General features: G+C 43.0%; 1 protein-coding gene across 3 annotated transcripts in view; it reads left to right on the top strand.

The window, feature by feature from the left end:
* RFX4 (regulatory factor X4) overlaps positions 1–16,158 on the top strand; it is a 159,446-nt gene that overhangs the window by 129,139 nt on the left and 14,149 nt on the right. For all 3 annotated transcript variants that reach the window (XM_057740546.1, XM_057740545.1, XM_057740544.1), the window contains 2 exons: positions 7,303–7,422; positions 7,758–7,919. In XM_057740546.1, coding sequence (XP_057596529.1) covers positions 7,303–7,422; positions 7,758–7,919 — 282 coding nt within the window. The remainder of the gene's footprint in view (positions 1–7,302; positions 7,423–7,757; positions 7,920–16,158) is intronic.

The raw sequence follows: 16,158 nt of genomic DNA, 5'->3' as shown, positions 1-16,158 counted from the left end.
TGAATTGGTTGAATTTATTACTAAGCAATATTATTCCTTAAAATGTGTTTGTTTCTTTTTGAACCACAGTCTATTCTGGGATACACTGGAATCTCAGGCAAATGGCAAAAATGCTCATAAATCTTTTAGAAAAGGAAAGAAAAAAGATATTAACCCAATTTCACTTTTACAGTATTTTTCAACCCTGAACAGATGGAAATAATACCTGTGTCCGAGTCCATTTAGCAAACTGTCTGGAGTGGTCCCGCTCATCCGATTCATTGTTGAGTTTTGCAGCTTGGGGTGACAGGCAAGTTGAAAGAATTTGCGGCAGACAAAAGCCCAGCTCCCCCTTTCTGCCTGTACATGTCAAAGACACAGTTGGTGGTTGTGTTTGGGTCATGTGTTCCCTGTATAAAAACAGCTAATTAGGAAAAAGAGCCCTCTGTTCCCTGGCCCCTCCCCCAACCACAGGGGCCAGCTCTATATATCTTATAACTCCCACACGATCCTGGTCGCTGTGAATGGTGCGGGGTTTGTGTGCCCGCGTAGCAGGCTGACTGTCACAATGATCGTGTGGAATATCACAGTGATCCCACGGGGGACTCTATCACCTCTTCCCAGAACAGCCTCTTTCAAAGGTAGTTGACTCCTTTCTTCTCCTTAATTCCTTTTCACTCTTTTCTCCCTAATTCCTTTTCACTGAAAGAGCCTATGCGGTGAACTAAAGTAGCCAGACTGTCTTTCTTTGCTGCAAGCAGCACTTTCTAGCAAAATTAGTCAGCAAAGGTAGGGGAGCAGGCAGTGAACTTTTCATCCTAATGGGGCTGAGGGAATTAGAGGTTCTGTGTAAAAACAACAAGATATTTTCAGTTGACTGCTCTGATTTCAGTTCATAAGATACCTGGATCCCAAGTCAGTGCAGGTGCCTTTACCGTTCACTCTGGGTTTTCACCAGGTGCCCCTGTTTCAGTGTTAGAAACACCCCAAAGGCAGCAATAGTTCCCAGAAGTGCTTCAGCATGAAATGGTGAAATGTATGAAAAGCTGCCTCAGATTTAACGGCTAAGGGCAGGACTACATATCATTTCCCAAGTTTTCACCTTTTTACACACTTGTTTTCTGGCCTAGAGTCAAAGCTCACCCACTCAGGCAGGGACAGGGAGGCCACATGGGAGCAGCTCCCAGGTCAAGTAGCCATGATGGACGGAGCCTCCAGACTGCTTCTTAATGTTTAGATGTCCTGCCCTGGCTCTCTTATCCAGAACCTGCTGAATTGCAGAATCTAGAGGTTCAAAATATCACTCAGGCCCCCGCCAAGCACCGGGAGGCAGGAATTGCTTTCTCTGTATTCGGGGGAGGAAGCAGAGACCCAGAGAGGAGAGGGGGCTTGCCCAGGGTGCACAGCAGGCTGAGCTGAGCTCCCCCCGGGATCTATCCCATGCTGGAGTCACACTGCCAAGGTCTCTTCTAACTTCCTTCAGCTGAAGAGTAATAAGAAAGGCAAACTAACATTTGTTCAGGGCCTAGGGTACACTAGACATAGTATTAGGCACTTTCTCGTGTAGTTCTCACAACAGCTTATGAGGTCCCCTATCACTGCCCGCAGTATCACAGACAAGGAAGCCATGACAGAACATGAAGCAAAGGCAGGATAATGCTACTCTTTATAACAAATGTGGAAGAAGCACATAGTACCATTTAATTCTCATATCAACTCTGCAAGGCAGATAACAATAGGTACCCTTTTACCTAGGTGGAGAATTTTCTTGCCCAAAATCAATATGGCAAGTAGCAGAGTTCAGTTTCAAAATCAGATCTGCCTGACCACAAAAGCCATGCTTTTTCAATTACCACAATTAGGACAGATATCCTGGGCTCAGACGCATGGCACAAAAAGGCTAGACAAATTTGTTTACCCCTCATTGATGGTTTTTCTAAAACTACATTGGTGGAGTAAAAAAATTTTAAGCTATGAGAGAAAAGAACAATAATTAGACTGTCATGACTAGTGAGAGATGACAGAAGACAATGGAATAATATCTTTTAAGTGTTGAGAACAAGGAACTGTCACCCATTATTCAAGAGTGCGGGCAAAGCAAAGACACAGCGTTATACAAACACTAAGAGAACTCTGGCACCCATAGAGCTTCACTTTAAAAAAATTAAAGCATGGATTTCAGTAAGAAGAAAGAAAAACCATAGCTACAGTCTGGGATACAAGAAACAACAATGTTCTAGTTGTTGTTGTTTAACAAAAGTGTAGTGGTTTAAAACAATATTATGCTTACGGATTCTGTGGGTCAGGAATTTGGACAGGATCCAGCAGGGATGGCTTGTCTCTATATTTCCCTTATGATTTATCTTTTTGGGTACTTTTTTAAAGAAATAATTTCCCATTCTAAAGTCATAAAGTTATCATCCACATTTTCTTTTAAAAAGTTTGTTTTTTTTTTTATTTAGATGTTGACTGCACTTGATTTTAAACTTACGTTTAATAAGCACAACATAAAGTTAAAAGGTAAAAGCCACAGAGGGAATTTGCTGGCAGTCCAGAGGTTAGGACTCCATGCTTTCACTGCTGAGGGCCTGGGTTCAATTCCCAGTTGGGGAACTAAGATCCTGCAAGCCACTTGTGTGGCCAGAAAAAAAAAAAAAAAGCCACAGAAAGGGGGAAGATATTTTGCAATGCATATAGCTAACAGAGTATTAATATCCAGAATATATGATAAATCCCTTTAAATACATTTTTTAAGAGACAAATACCCCAATAGAAAAATGGGCAAAGAATATGAATAGACAGTTCACAGAAGAGGAAATTCAAATGGGCAATAATGACGTGAAGAGGTTGCACCTTTCTAATCGTTAGGGTACTGTAACTTATAGAGACAGTAACATCTCATACCCTTCATGTGGCAAATACTCTATTTCCTATACTACCAGTAAGGATGTAAAAGATTTTGGTGAGCAATTTGGCACTGTCTCATAAGACTTAAGATGCAGGTGCTCTTGGACCCAGCGATTCCACCTCTGGTCCTAGACCCAAGGCAACAGGTACAAAAAACATTCATTAGAGCCAGTTTCCAGTAGTGAAAAATGTAAATAATCTCAATTCCATTGACAAGGAGAATGGACAAATAAATCGTGGTACAGTCCCACAGCGGCCATTAAACAAGAGCTACCTGCGTCAGTGCAGATAGATCTAAAAAAACCCAAGGTATCAAGTGCAGGTTGTAGAATACTCTGTAAAGTACAGTACCATTTCTATCAAGTTTGAAAATAAAAAAACAATATCATGTGTTTTTATGGGCATATGAATATATGTAGTAAGAATATAGAAATGCATGTGAACAGTAAGTACCAGATTCGAGACAGCGATTACATCAGAGCATGAACACAGGAAGCAGAGGAGTGGGATTAAGGGAGGGAACACAGGGGCTTCATTTTTATCTTCACTTGAAAAAAATGATTCAAATATGGTAAAATGTTAAAATATTATAAAGCTTGAGGTCGAGTACACTGGGGTTCATTTCAAAATTCTTGTTTTCCAGCATGCGGGATCTTAGTTCCCCAGCCAGGGAGCAGACCTGAGCCCCCTGCATTGGAAGCACAGAGTCCTAACCCCTGACCACCAAGGAATTCCCTTAAAATTTTTTATACTTTTCCATATTTTGAAATTTTTCATAAGAAAAAAGAAATGGTTTGATTCTGTAAGATACCATTAACTATGTTACCATGTAACAACAATCTCCTTTTGTCTCTATCCTAGTACCTTTTTCCGTAACAGGCTCTGATGCTCAGTAGCTCTGTAACTTTCGGCAGGTGGTTTAAAATCCTCTGATTTTAAATCCTTCATTTCCCCATGTGTTAACTGAAGATAATAATAATACTTTCTTCATAGTGTTGTTCGAAAATTTAAAGTTCTTATTAGCACAGTGCATATGGTAAGTGGTCAGTGCTCGCTCATTTGATTCTTTCATCTAGCAAATAACCATTGAGCCTCTACTGTGCCTGGCACTGTTCTAGACACCAGCTATTAGAACAGTGGGGGATAAAAAAAAACAGATAAAAATCCCTGCATTTATGGAGCTTACAATCTAGTGTAGGGAGGCACGTGGTAAAGATAAATAAGTTCAGGATATAGCATAGCAGATGGTTTTAAGTGCTAAGGAAGAAATAAAGCTGGAATGTTAGCTGTAATTGCCTCTCTCCTGTCTGTCTTTGATGTTTTTCTCTTTTCTTCTCCCTCTCTCCCTCCCCTGCCTCCTTTCCCTCCCCCTCTCATCAGTCTTCCTGTATCTCCTTTTTTGCTTTCCTCCCTTCTATCTGAGCTGCTCCCATGGTCATGACACCCTGGCACTGAACTGTTTGTTGCCTAATAATCTTAAGGATTGGTTTCTGCTCACTAGGGACACTGTAGCTTTTATGGAGTCAGTGACTGAGCTTTAAGTTTCCTTTGTACTCAGAGCACTTAGCACAATAGTAAGTAAGCAACAGTAACTCTACAAACTCTACTTGTTTGAAAGATGATTGAAAATTATCAGACAATTGGGTAACTGATCAGAGTCATTAGGAAGAGAGCTTGAAATCCCAAATCAACACTTTCCCTGGAGTACTGGCCTCCAAGCCCAGCTCTGATGTTTTCTAACAGTGTGGTCTTAGGCAAGTGTCTTCACCTCATCAGATCTTATTTCCTTATCTATTAGACAGGGGTGTTGTATAGATGATCCAAAGTGCCTGCCTGTGCTAAAACTGCTAAACCCATTTTTATTATCTAGGGTTTTCTGTTCTAATTCAGTTTCTTAGTGTCTTTCTCTCTTTCTGTTCTTATTGACTTAGAGCCACATCTCAGCAAATACTTCATTTTGCAGACACTTTCCTTTTAGGTATCTGATGCTATCTTTTGACTTCTTTGACTCTGTGAACAAAACAGTCACATCATCCGATGTTAGAACATTAATAGCAAAGGGGACCTTAGTTACTATTTATTAAGCATCTAGTATGTACTTTTCCTTATTATGGTACTTCTGTAAAATAGGTTCGACTGTGTCCCTTTTAGAGAGACATATTGCATGACTGAAGAACAACTTCAGAATCAGACAGTCTTAGTTTCAAATCCCCTGTCTGCCACTTAATCATTGTGTGACATTGGACAATTACTTTACCCCTCTAAGTCTCAATTTCCTCCTTTGTAGAAGGAGGGTATGGCTCATCTCAGATGGCTGTGGTGAGGATTAAATGCAATAATAAATCTACAGCAGTTAACCCAGTGGCTGCCGCAGAGCAAGGGCTCAATAAATGGCTGGTTTTATTTTTAGCATTTACGAGGAGCGACTCATCCAGGGTCCCAGCTACTAAGTGGCAGAGCTGGAGCTCAACCTGGGCAGGTAGATCCAGCCCTGTGCAGTTGCCCACAATGCTGTACCTCCTCAGCGGCTCACAGGACTCATTTTGGGGAAGTGGATGGAAAGTTTAGTTTTGGAAGTCTGCATCTCACAATGACTCAGAAAAAACCCTGAATCTTGCTGAATTCCAAATGAGGTCAAAAAACAGACACAGCACCCTGGGGATGGAGGAAGAATGTGAAGAAAGTGCAGGACGGGGGATGTGAGCCTGGGGCTCTGTGGGCAAAGGATCATAGGTGGTGGCAGGCTCCAGAGAGAGGGGGGATCGGTGCAGATGTGCATGACCTGCGGCATCCAGTGACCTTGGAGTTAAGCCAGGGATTTTCTCCTGTAGCATTTCTGGACCAAAAGAATCAATCTACCTGAAATGGGGGGTGTGTGTGTGTGCGCGCGTGCGTGCGTGCACGCACACAGAAGCCAGGTGCAACTAAAAAGGAGAAAATTAATAAATTTCACCAAAGAGGAGTCATCCAAAATCCCCCAACTAGCCCTCGTCACCTTATTTCTGAGACTTGAAAAGGCACAGCACCCAACTCAAATGGCACCTTCTGGGGACCAAGTCCTTTACTTTCTCATCTGGACCGGATGATCTGTAGGGGAAATGGGAATAGATTTTTGGAGCCAGAGCAAACTGAAGACAATCCCCACTTAATTCCAAGGGAGAGACTCATCTCTTCATCTGCAAGAGAGGATAATACCACCTATCTCAGTTTGTTGAAAGGATGAGACCTGTGTTAAGTGCTTAGCAGAGTTCTTGGCACATAGTAAGCTTTCAGTAAATGATAGGTTCCATGACAGTGACAATAATAGTGGTGCTGATGATGCTGGGTCACAAGATAAATAATGCCAGAGTCTCATAAGGTCTCTAAAAAGAAGGCAAACTTGAGGGAAATAGGAAGAGGAGGCTGGCTTGTAAATAGTCGGTAAGAAGTTTTGGACACTTCATGGGACAGCAGGATATCCATGTGGAGATGTCCCTTTGAGAGGTGGAAACATGGGACTAGAGGTGAGGGCTTGGCCTCTCTCTCTGACTCTGGCATCCGTGAAGGCTTCATGACAGCAGACATGAGGGCCCCTTCCATATGTGAATTATTCCATGGTGGCAGCTTGACGTGCAAGAAAAGATGGTTTTGAAGTACTGTACTGTGTTATCTTGCACAAGTACTTGACTTTGCAAAACAGGAGTAAGAGCACCTACCTTACAAGGTGGTGGTAGATATTAAATTAGAGAATATAATACTTTGAGCACAAAGACCGGCACATTGGAAAAATCTTTTTAAATGATTGTTAAATCCCTTTTTATGAAATAATCTAAATTTAAAATGAAGAATGTTGCTTGAGGATACCAAATCTTTTCAATTTAATACCTTTTGTAAGAACCACGTGCTAAATGGAAGTCTCAGAAACATGTAAGGAAATAATTCAGTTGTTGCTAATTTAAAATGTCAGTTATGCTCCTGGAATTATGTCGTGTACATTGGTAGACACCAGTGAGTTAGAAGGCAAAGTCCCTGCCGTGAATATCCTTAAGAGAGAAAAATGCAAGACACTATGTCAAGAAATGCTGAACAAAGTGAGGGGTGCCCAGACGAGAGGAGGCCAGTGCGAATATAAGAGCTCAGACGCATTTTGACAGATGGCTCAATGGGTACCATTTTTGATGATGTCCTATTAATAAATCGAGCGAGGAAAAGATTCGCTTGTCACAGTGTTAATGATACTTACTTTAGGCTAAACATCAGGCCAGGCAAGGAGACAGCAAAGGAGAGCAACCTCTGGCCACAAGGTGATTGGTAACTGAGCGGGAGTGAGGGTCTGGGACAGATGGTCAGAGCACCGTGTAACATGTTATTGACCAGGCCAAGGGGCATACCTGAGCCAACATGACTTACCTTCCTGCTTGGATCTGCTCTCACCAGGGTCTTTTCACCTAATTCACTTGATGTTTGATGACTACGTGCTCTACCTGCTAGAATCCCTGCACTGCCAGGAGCGCGCCAATGAGCTCATGCGAGCCATGAAGGGGGAAGGAAGCACCGGTAAGTCGGCATTTCCCTGGAAATCGCCCTCCTTCTCAGTTTGATTTGTATCCTTCTGTGCTCTGTATTTCCTTAGCTCCACATCCCGAAGAATTTAGTTATGGTGAACAGGTCAAATGACGGGAAACAAATAATGTCTTTTTCTTCTTGAGAGTGGGCATGTGTGTGCATGGGGATCGCCTCTCATGCCACCATGGTGATGGGAAACCACCAAAGGTTTTAGGCAGAGGAGTGACGTGACACAGACTAGAAAGAACATTTCATTTTTAAAAGTCCCTTAAAGACAACTTGCCTTGACCTTTGGCTGTAAGAACCCGCCCTTTCTCTACCTACAGCGGAAGTCCCAGAAGAGACTATCTTGACAGAGGCTGCCCCACCAACCCCTTCACCAGTGCCATCATTTTCTCCAGCAAAGTCTGCCACGTCCGTGGAAGTGCCACCTCCCTCCTCTCCTGTCAGCAACCCATCCCCTGAGTACACTGGCCTCAGCACTACAGGTAATGAACAGGCCCTCAAAGGCTTTGAGTGGAGAGTTGATGTTTAAAGCCAGAGCTTTCTGGAAAAACATTCTCCCTCCAGCCCCCTCCCAAAACAATGCCAAAATCTGAGTATCCTCCTGGATTTATGGATGACTTGCAATTATCCGTGTATTCATTCATACGTATTCCTTATGCTTGTGTTTTCAAGTTGGCAGATTAAGTACATGATAAAATCTCCACCTCCCCCCCCAAAAAAAACTAAGTCACTGAAATGATTAAAATGATATAAAACACAGAACACAGCCATTCTTGAATACAAGAAAGGGAGCTGTCCATGAAACTGAGAGGCATCTCTGGAAAGAGGGGAGAGAAGAAGCCTTACGTGAAACCATGACAGCTATAACCCCCGCGGGGGCGATCGGCGAGGTTCAAGCTAAGGCTGCGGGTCCCCAAGGAAGGGGGGCGTGCATCTGGTCGGAGACATCACAGAGGAGGGGACGTGAGCGGAAACTTGATTTTAACTGACCAGAGTATTACCGAAGGGCCTCTGGGGGGAGGACAATGTGTGCAAATGCACAGGGCAGGAAGTACGGGGCCTTTTCAGGGAATGGTAAACTGGCTAAAAGGTAGGTGGTCATGAAGGAGTGTCATAGCCTGGAAAGGTAAGTTGGAGTCACATGCTGCAGGACCTTGCATGCCAAGGCAAGGTTTGAAAATGGAAGAAATATTACAAAGGTAATAATAGCTAGTTGCCAATGTTTGAATGTTGCTTTACCATGTACGAAGGACCCTTGCGTAATTATTTCACTTGATGTTCACAGTAGCACTGCAAGGTAACTATTGTTCCATTTTATGGAGGAGGAACAGTAAAGGGTGGAGAAGGGTTCAATTCCTTGTCCCAGGCAACCCAATCAGCAGTTGTCGTAACAGATTTATTCATTCGGTTGTTCAGCAAATGCCCTTGCTCTGAGGACTTGTGGCAATGATAGATTGTATGTGGAATATGCAGTAAGTGCTAGCTAATATATAATAATAAATAGAGCGCATGTGTGTGTGCACATGTGAGTGTTTGCGTGCACCTCCAGGTTTTCTCACGTTTGCTGCAGGGATCAGATGAGGGAAGAAAAGCCAAAGTGCTTTGTTAACAGTGTACCGCTATCCAGGTAGAAGGGTTTACTGTTAGGAATGCCTGTAAGATGAGGGCTGCAGTCAAGAGGGCGATAGGAGTTCAGAGGGAGGAGCAGACCCTTTCCATCCTGCCTGAACCTCAGCAGGCAGAAGGGGAGTCTTCAGGAGAGAGGTGAGACTCAAAGGCAGCCTTCAAAGATGAGAAGGACTCAGCTAACGGGAGAGCAGTGAGCACACAGGAACCAAAGGCAGAGACAACCTTCTGCTAGACGGCCTGAGTGAGGGTGGGGCAGATGAACAGATCAGACTGTGGAGTGAAGAGCTTGGTACATCTGTGCTAATTCATCCATTATCTTTCCATCTAAACCTGTTCTTCTATTCTCTCATTTACCCAAGTACCAAATCTGGGAATCTGCTCTCCTCTCCCTTAACTCCTCCTTTATTAACTAGGATAGGCTGAGCTGCTGTAACAGATAGACCCAAACGTGGATGGAGTTAACATAGTGGAAATCTTTTTCATGCAGGGTGTTTCAGTCAGAGAGGAGGCTCTCTTTAATACAACCATTTGGAAACACATGTTCCTTCAATATGAGGCTCCACCATGCACAGGGCAGTGGCTCTCAAAGTGTGGTCCATGGCCCAGCAGTCTCAGCATCACCTGGGAACTTGCTGGAAATGCTCTTTGTCAGAGCCCATTGCGGGCCTGCTGAGTCAGAAACTCTAGGGTGGGGCCCAGCCATTTGCTCAAGAAGCCTCCGGGTGATTCTGAGGCTGACTCGTTTGAGGACTACTGCCTTAGGGCTTTGTCAAGTCTGCAACCAGCTGACGGAAATGGAAAGTGGGTCTGGAGGAAGAAAACCCACTCGTAAAAGCCCTGGCCTGAAGGTGGCAGGTGTCACTTCCACTTATATTCCATCAGAGGACTGAGTCGCATGGCCTCATGTAACTGCAAAGAGAGGTAGGGAAATGTAGGATAGGGTTCCCAGGCAAGGATGGGGGCACAGATTAGGGAGAGGCAGCTGGCATTCTCCTCCCCACACCTCCCAAGGCCACCCTTCCCTTCCCAGCCCATGGCTGCTAGCTGGTTCAGGCCTTCCTCGCCTCTCATGGACGTCCACAGTGACTCTCAGGCTGGGTACCCTCCAGGTTAGAATCTTCCTCCAGACTCTCATAATGTGTGCTTGGTTATATCCCAGTTCTAATTAGAATACACTGGGAACTAAATTGTGTATTTTTGAAGATCAAATAGAATGAGATTGTCGTATTTAGGTGCTGTCTTTCTCCATTCATTCACACATCCATCCGTTTATCTATTCATTTATCCAATAAATATTCTCAAGTGGTTTCTGTGAGCCTTACACTTCAGAAGCTGGTGATACAAACACGTGAATCGTGGTCCCTGCCCCTGTGAGTTTATCATAAGAGGTTAGGATTCTGATGAGCAAGATGGCAGTTACAGTATAATGTCATGGGTGCTGAGTCGGGAGAAAGGTCAGGTGTTAGGGAGCACAGAGCGGGGGCCTCCAACCTATATTTGGAGGGTCTGGTCGGGGGCCAAATAGTGAGAAAAAAGGTATTCCAAGCAGAGGGAGTAAGAGTGCAAAGGCCTGGAGGCAAGAGAGAGCGAGTCATTTTCAGGAAACTTCAAGTATATATCCCAGGAGTCTTTTGATTAATCCTTTCACTGAAGTTTCCAGAATCAGAGCTACTCAGAGAGGGAGTGAGCAGTTGCTTAAGAGCCTGTAAGGTTCCTGCCCTCTTTTGCACATTGCCAGGGCCAGAAACATGCCAACAAACCCAGTGGGCCTTTGTCAGAGGCAGCTCAGGAGCCTGGGTTCTTCAGAGCAGTGATGGAAAAAAGCACGGCTGTCAACTGGCATTAATTGAGCAGTGAGTTCACTTGGGCCCACAGGTGGAGAGTCCTCCTCCTCTGTGGAAATTCAGGTGCGAGCATAGACGCATTTGTTTACATAGATGCACCTCAAATCGCGTTTGGTTTTCTCCTTCGAGGAGAAAGAAGTTGACTGTCTCCCACCTCCCTCCCATTTTCTCTCCTAGTGGGTTGTTGTAGTTCCTGCTTGGAAGGCTCTGGAAGAAAAGTACAGAATGACGTCATTCACTGAAAATAAAAAGGGAGGAGAACTTGAGCACTGTTCACAGCTCTGCAGCTGCTCAGAGGTCCTTTGGAGACTGGAATCGGGGGTCTCCTGCCTCACTCAGGAGGGAAGGGCAATGAGAGCGGCTGGGAGCCCCTTACCTGAATGGTCCTGCGCACGCACCTCCACCACCACCCAGCAGACACACGTCAGTCAGTCCGCGATAACCTCCTTACTTCCAAAAGAAACAGGGAAATTATTTAAATGAAACGGTTTTGCATTATGAAGCAGAAACAATTTGAGTGGAACCTTTCTTCCAGTGTGGCAACAGATCAAACAAGGGGACCCTAAGGACATACGGGGGAGGAGGAGCGTGAAGGAAAGATTTCTGAGATCTCTTCATTGTTCTCAGCCAGCTAGTGAGTCTGCTGCTGGCTTTCCTTGTAGCAATTTGGGGGCCTCAAGGTATGGCAGGTGTGATAGTCGGGGGCACAGGAATATTGTGAATGTGTTCAGAGATTTCTGTGCAATGTGTTGAGGAGTCGTAAAAGTAGCTTCTTAGAAATACAAATGTGAAACAGGTTCTCTTCAGATGAGTGTAACCTTTGAAGATTTTGGCACATTCCAGCTTTGATCTCAGATATCTCTAGGGGGCATTAAAAATGTCATCCTATATAAAACTATCTGTAATATTTTTCTCAAGTACCACTTTTGAAATACTCCATTGCTAAATTGGACTGGACCTTGGCATGCATTGTGGGTCCTGGTCTTAGAGGAAGCACAAACATAATTTCCTAACAACATGTATGGTTTTATAGCTGTTACAATATATAGCACAAATTATCCACGATAGACACCTGAATATTAGGAAATCTTTTATAATAGGCTTCTTATATTTGGGAATTTGTGCAATTTTTTACTGAATAATTTTGTAAATTAGAAAACAATTATATATCTTATAAAATGCATTTGCCATGTTTTTTTTTTTTAAAGTTAACTCAGCATATGGTTTTCATGACCAGTTAATTTTTATTTCCATCTTTAAATTATTGCTTGATTTATACACCATTACTTTCCAAGACATATCTAAAGTGGTTAACAATTAAAAAAAAAAAAGCAAAACCAATTTTTTTAAAAGGACCCAAACCAGGAAGCAAGAAATAAAGAAGTAGAGAAAATTAAACAAAACACCTCTTGGCTGAAACAGTTTATTAACACCTTAAATAAAATTTTATGTGATTTAGTGACTTTGTTGGGCTTCTATCACTCTGAATGTCATTTCTCAGATGTTACACGTGTTATCAGGTTTAGGTCATTTAGAGTCAGGGCCAATCAGGTATCTGCAGCTCTTCCACATATCAGTGTCTCACTGTTGATAGACACTTCCCCATTTTTCAGCTGTGAAAAAGAGAACAGTGTTATGTCTATTTGGTGAGCACAAAGAGAAAATTAATTCATTGCACATAACCTTTAGGGAAACTTTGATACAAGAACTAGTGAATACAAAGTAGTGTGAGAATGAGTTATGACTCACTAGGAAAACAGCCATCCATCTACATCTGTATCTAGTTCTCTGTCCATACCTGTATGTACTTCTAAATATGTTTTAAGATGGTATTAATTGTTTTTAAAAGTCAGAGGGAAAAGGAAAGGCATATCAAGCACCCCAGACTGCACCTGATGCATGGCCGGTTTTGATTGGGTATGTCAGAGTCTATGGCAATGCCATGGGAAGAGACTGGGTAAAGGGTTCCATTTCAACAGATTTTCATAAGGCAGAATCTAGCCCATTTATCCTTTTTTTTCCCTAATGTTGTGGGCTTGTCATCTCCCTCATGGCCCAGCAAGATTCGGAAACCTTAGCTTTCTTTAAGGAAAACTGGCGCCTCTCCTCTTCAGGAGCATGGCAGGTGGTTCCAAACAGAGCATCCCACTTAACATGACAGTGGGCTGAAATTCTTGAATGTCTTTTAAAGCAAAATGTTAGGATCCCACTCTGTCCAAGTCAGGCCACCGAAGGGTTCTAAGACCTCGTTTATGATGTCATTTTAAGTATTCCCTCCTTCAGCAATGACAATAAAAGTTAACTATTAAACTCATGTTTTCAGCTTCCCACCATGGGTTCCCTGCAACACAAAACCAGCAAATTAAATCATTGAGACGCTAGGATGCCTAAAGAAATAAAGACAAATTCCTCATAAATAGCCCTAACTGTAGAACATCTGGCCTGCCCAGCTGCATTTTCTCTGCATCAGTTGAGGATGTAACAAAGATAACTGGTCCCTAGTCTTTCCAAATAACAAAAGCTCAGTTATTCTGAGGGAAGCTAAAGTGAGTGGGAGATGGTGGACACTGTGGTGACTCACTTAACAGAACCTCAGAGTTGTCCCTGCCAGTGGATTCCTCCTCCTCCTCTATCCCTTCTGCTTCCTTTTCTCTAAAGGAAAGAAATTAGGAAACATAAGCTGGGATTGAAAATAGATTGTTTAATCTGCCCCTGACTTCACACCACCAAGGTCTTGGCTTCGTGTTGGGAGCTTTGGATTTGCTCATTCATTCATCTGTTCCTTCATTCAGCAAAGAGTAATTCCGTGTGCAATCTGCACCATGTCCTGGGTGAAAAACATAGGTGCAGTTGCTGTCCTCATGATACTTACATTCTAGTAGGTAAGAGAGTCAACACAGAAGTAAAGCACCAGGTAAATATATAATTTCAAATGGTCATATGTGCTCTGGGGGCTCATCTCATGTGGTGGTCAGAGAAGGCCTCTGAGGATGTGACATTTATCTGAGACCTGGAGGATCATAAGGGACCAGCCACAGAAACATTGGGGAGAAGAAAAAATCATTTTAGATAGTGGGGAACAACATGTGTACAGGTTTGATGCAGAAAAGAGCCTGGCATAGTGAGGACTGACTGAGGCATATAAACAAGGGAGAGGCTGCAGGAGAGGAAGCTGCAGAGGTGAACAGGAGCCAGGTCATGAATCAACTTATCTCTCTGGGAACTGATGCATTTGCTGCCCCTGGTCACTTTTGTCAGTCAGATTTTGGCCATGAAACTATTGGTAAAGTGTAACTCAAACAGATGAGGTTTTCAACTTCAGCAAATATTCTTCTTAAGCACAACTAGATAGCCAGTGGGGGTGGAGGTAGATATAAAATCTTCTTTCTCTTCTCAGTTTTGAAGGTTACAGGAAATGTTTGTTTAGAATCAGATACTCTCAAGCAATGCTGTTCAAATAGAACTTTTTGTGATGATGGAAACTTTTTTTTTTTTTTTTAAATCTGAGCTGTCCAAAATAGTAGACACCAGCCACTTGGGGCTACTGAGTACTTGAAATGTGGTTAGTGCAACTAAGGAACTTAATTTTTAATTGTATTTAGTTTTAGTTAATTTAAATTTTTACTGGCTACTGTATAGGGCAGGACAGCTCTAGAATCCAGACATACTTAAAGGAGCTTATTTCTCAGGAGGTACTAAGAAAGGCTTAGGTTGGTCCCAAACCTGAGCAACATCTGTGATGTTCATAGAATCCTAGTGGGGAAAAGATTCAAATGATTTCGTGCAAGATCTGAAGGGAGAGTATGGCCAGGTAGACTAGGAAGCAGTTTAAATGTTCACAAGTCTGCACCAGAGTCTCACAACTTGTGACCTATAATGGCCCTGAACGTGCATGATGTGTGATACAAGGCCGTGTTTCCTAGAGGCTTGCTACTCACACGTGCTCCCTGGGCCAGCAGCCTCGTCATCATGTAGACACTTGTTATACATGCAGAATCACTGGCTCAGCTCCCAAGCTCCCAACTGAATCAGACCTGCATTTTAACAAGATCTCCAGAGATTCAAATGCACATGCAAGTCTGAGAAGCAACTGTCATTCTGGAAAGCTTATGCAGTTGAGCAGGTCTGGGTTCAGTCCCAGCTCTGCCACTTACCTGACCAAGTTTTGGGCCTCAATTTTCTCACCTGAAAAAGGAGGCAATACTACTTACCTCAAAAGATTGTTGTGAAGATTCAGAGTCTATATAAAAAGAAACTAGAATGAGACCTGGTTTATGTTGGATGGTCATTCATTCATTGATTGAACAAATCATTGCTGATTGCCTATTATATTCTAAGCATCCTCCCTGTCCTGAGGCACCCCCTTTCTAAGCACCCCCTTTCAAGAAAAAAGAAAGAAAAATAAAAAAACTCAGGGAAGAAAAATGTTCAGTTGGGGATGGGAAGGAAAGAAAATCTTCCTCTCTAGCAGTTTCAATACTATAACATGGAAAACAACTTTATAGGATTCTCAAATCCTATATAGGATCTTTAGAGGATTCTCAAACATCAGGAACTTTCACCACTATTCTCAGACTTTTAATTAGACATGAGGGAATGGGGAGGGGAGAGTAAGCGAAAGATAGGGGAATTAGACAAACAGGGAAGGTTTGTTATTGTTTTACCAACAAATAAAAAGCATTAGAGCCGTCTTAAAAATTAAGCACAAACTGTTAACTGCACAGATTTTCTTTTATTAGTTTTCTTAAAAATGAAGAAGCAGCAATTCTCACTGGAGGTCCCACCTGTAGGAAAGGGAATGCAAGGGGGTTGCTTTTCTGCTCCCCAGGCAGAGAGGGTTTCTCACCCAAGCCAGTAGGTGTTAATCTGCTTAAGCCTGCCTGAGTGGATCTGTTAGGTTGCTGGCACATGGCCATTTAGAGGTTTTGTTTCTCAGACCCCAGGAGCCCATTTTTCCAAGAGTTCCACTAGCTTTTTGTTTGATAACGTCTATTTCTAGCAGCATTTACTCCTTCAACAACAAATTCAATGGAACAAAACTTTACTGAACACCTACTATTTGGCAAACCCTCTGTTGGGGATACAGAGATGAATAAGGAACAGTTGCTGTGCTCCAGGAACTCACACAAAAGTAACTTCTGCTGCATTCTCTCAGGTGATGGCTAGTCTCACTGTGTCTTCCTACTGCTTGGGGCGGCGGGGCAAGGGTGGGGGGAGAAAATCCTTTGGCTTCCTTGGCTTTCCCTTT

This window comes from Hippopotamus amphibius, chromosome 7 (genome assembly GCF_030028045.1).
Source record: "Hippopotamus amphibius kiboko isolate mHipAmp2 chromosome 7, mHipAmp2.hap2, whole genome shotgun sequence".
Classification (NCBI taxonomy): Eukaryota; Metazoa; Chordata; class Mammalia; order Artiodactyla; family Hippopotamidae; genus Hippopotamus; species Hippopotamus amphibius.
This window is presented reverse-complemented; position numbering and strand designations above follow the sequence as displayed.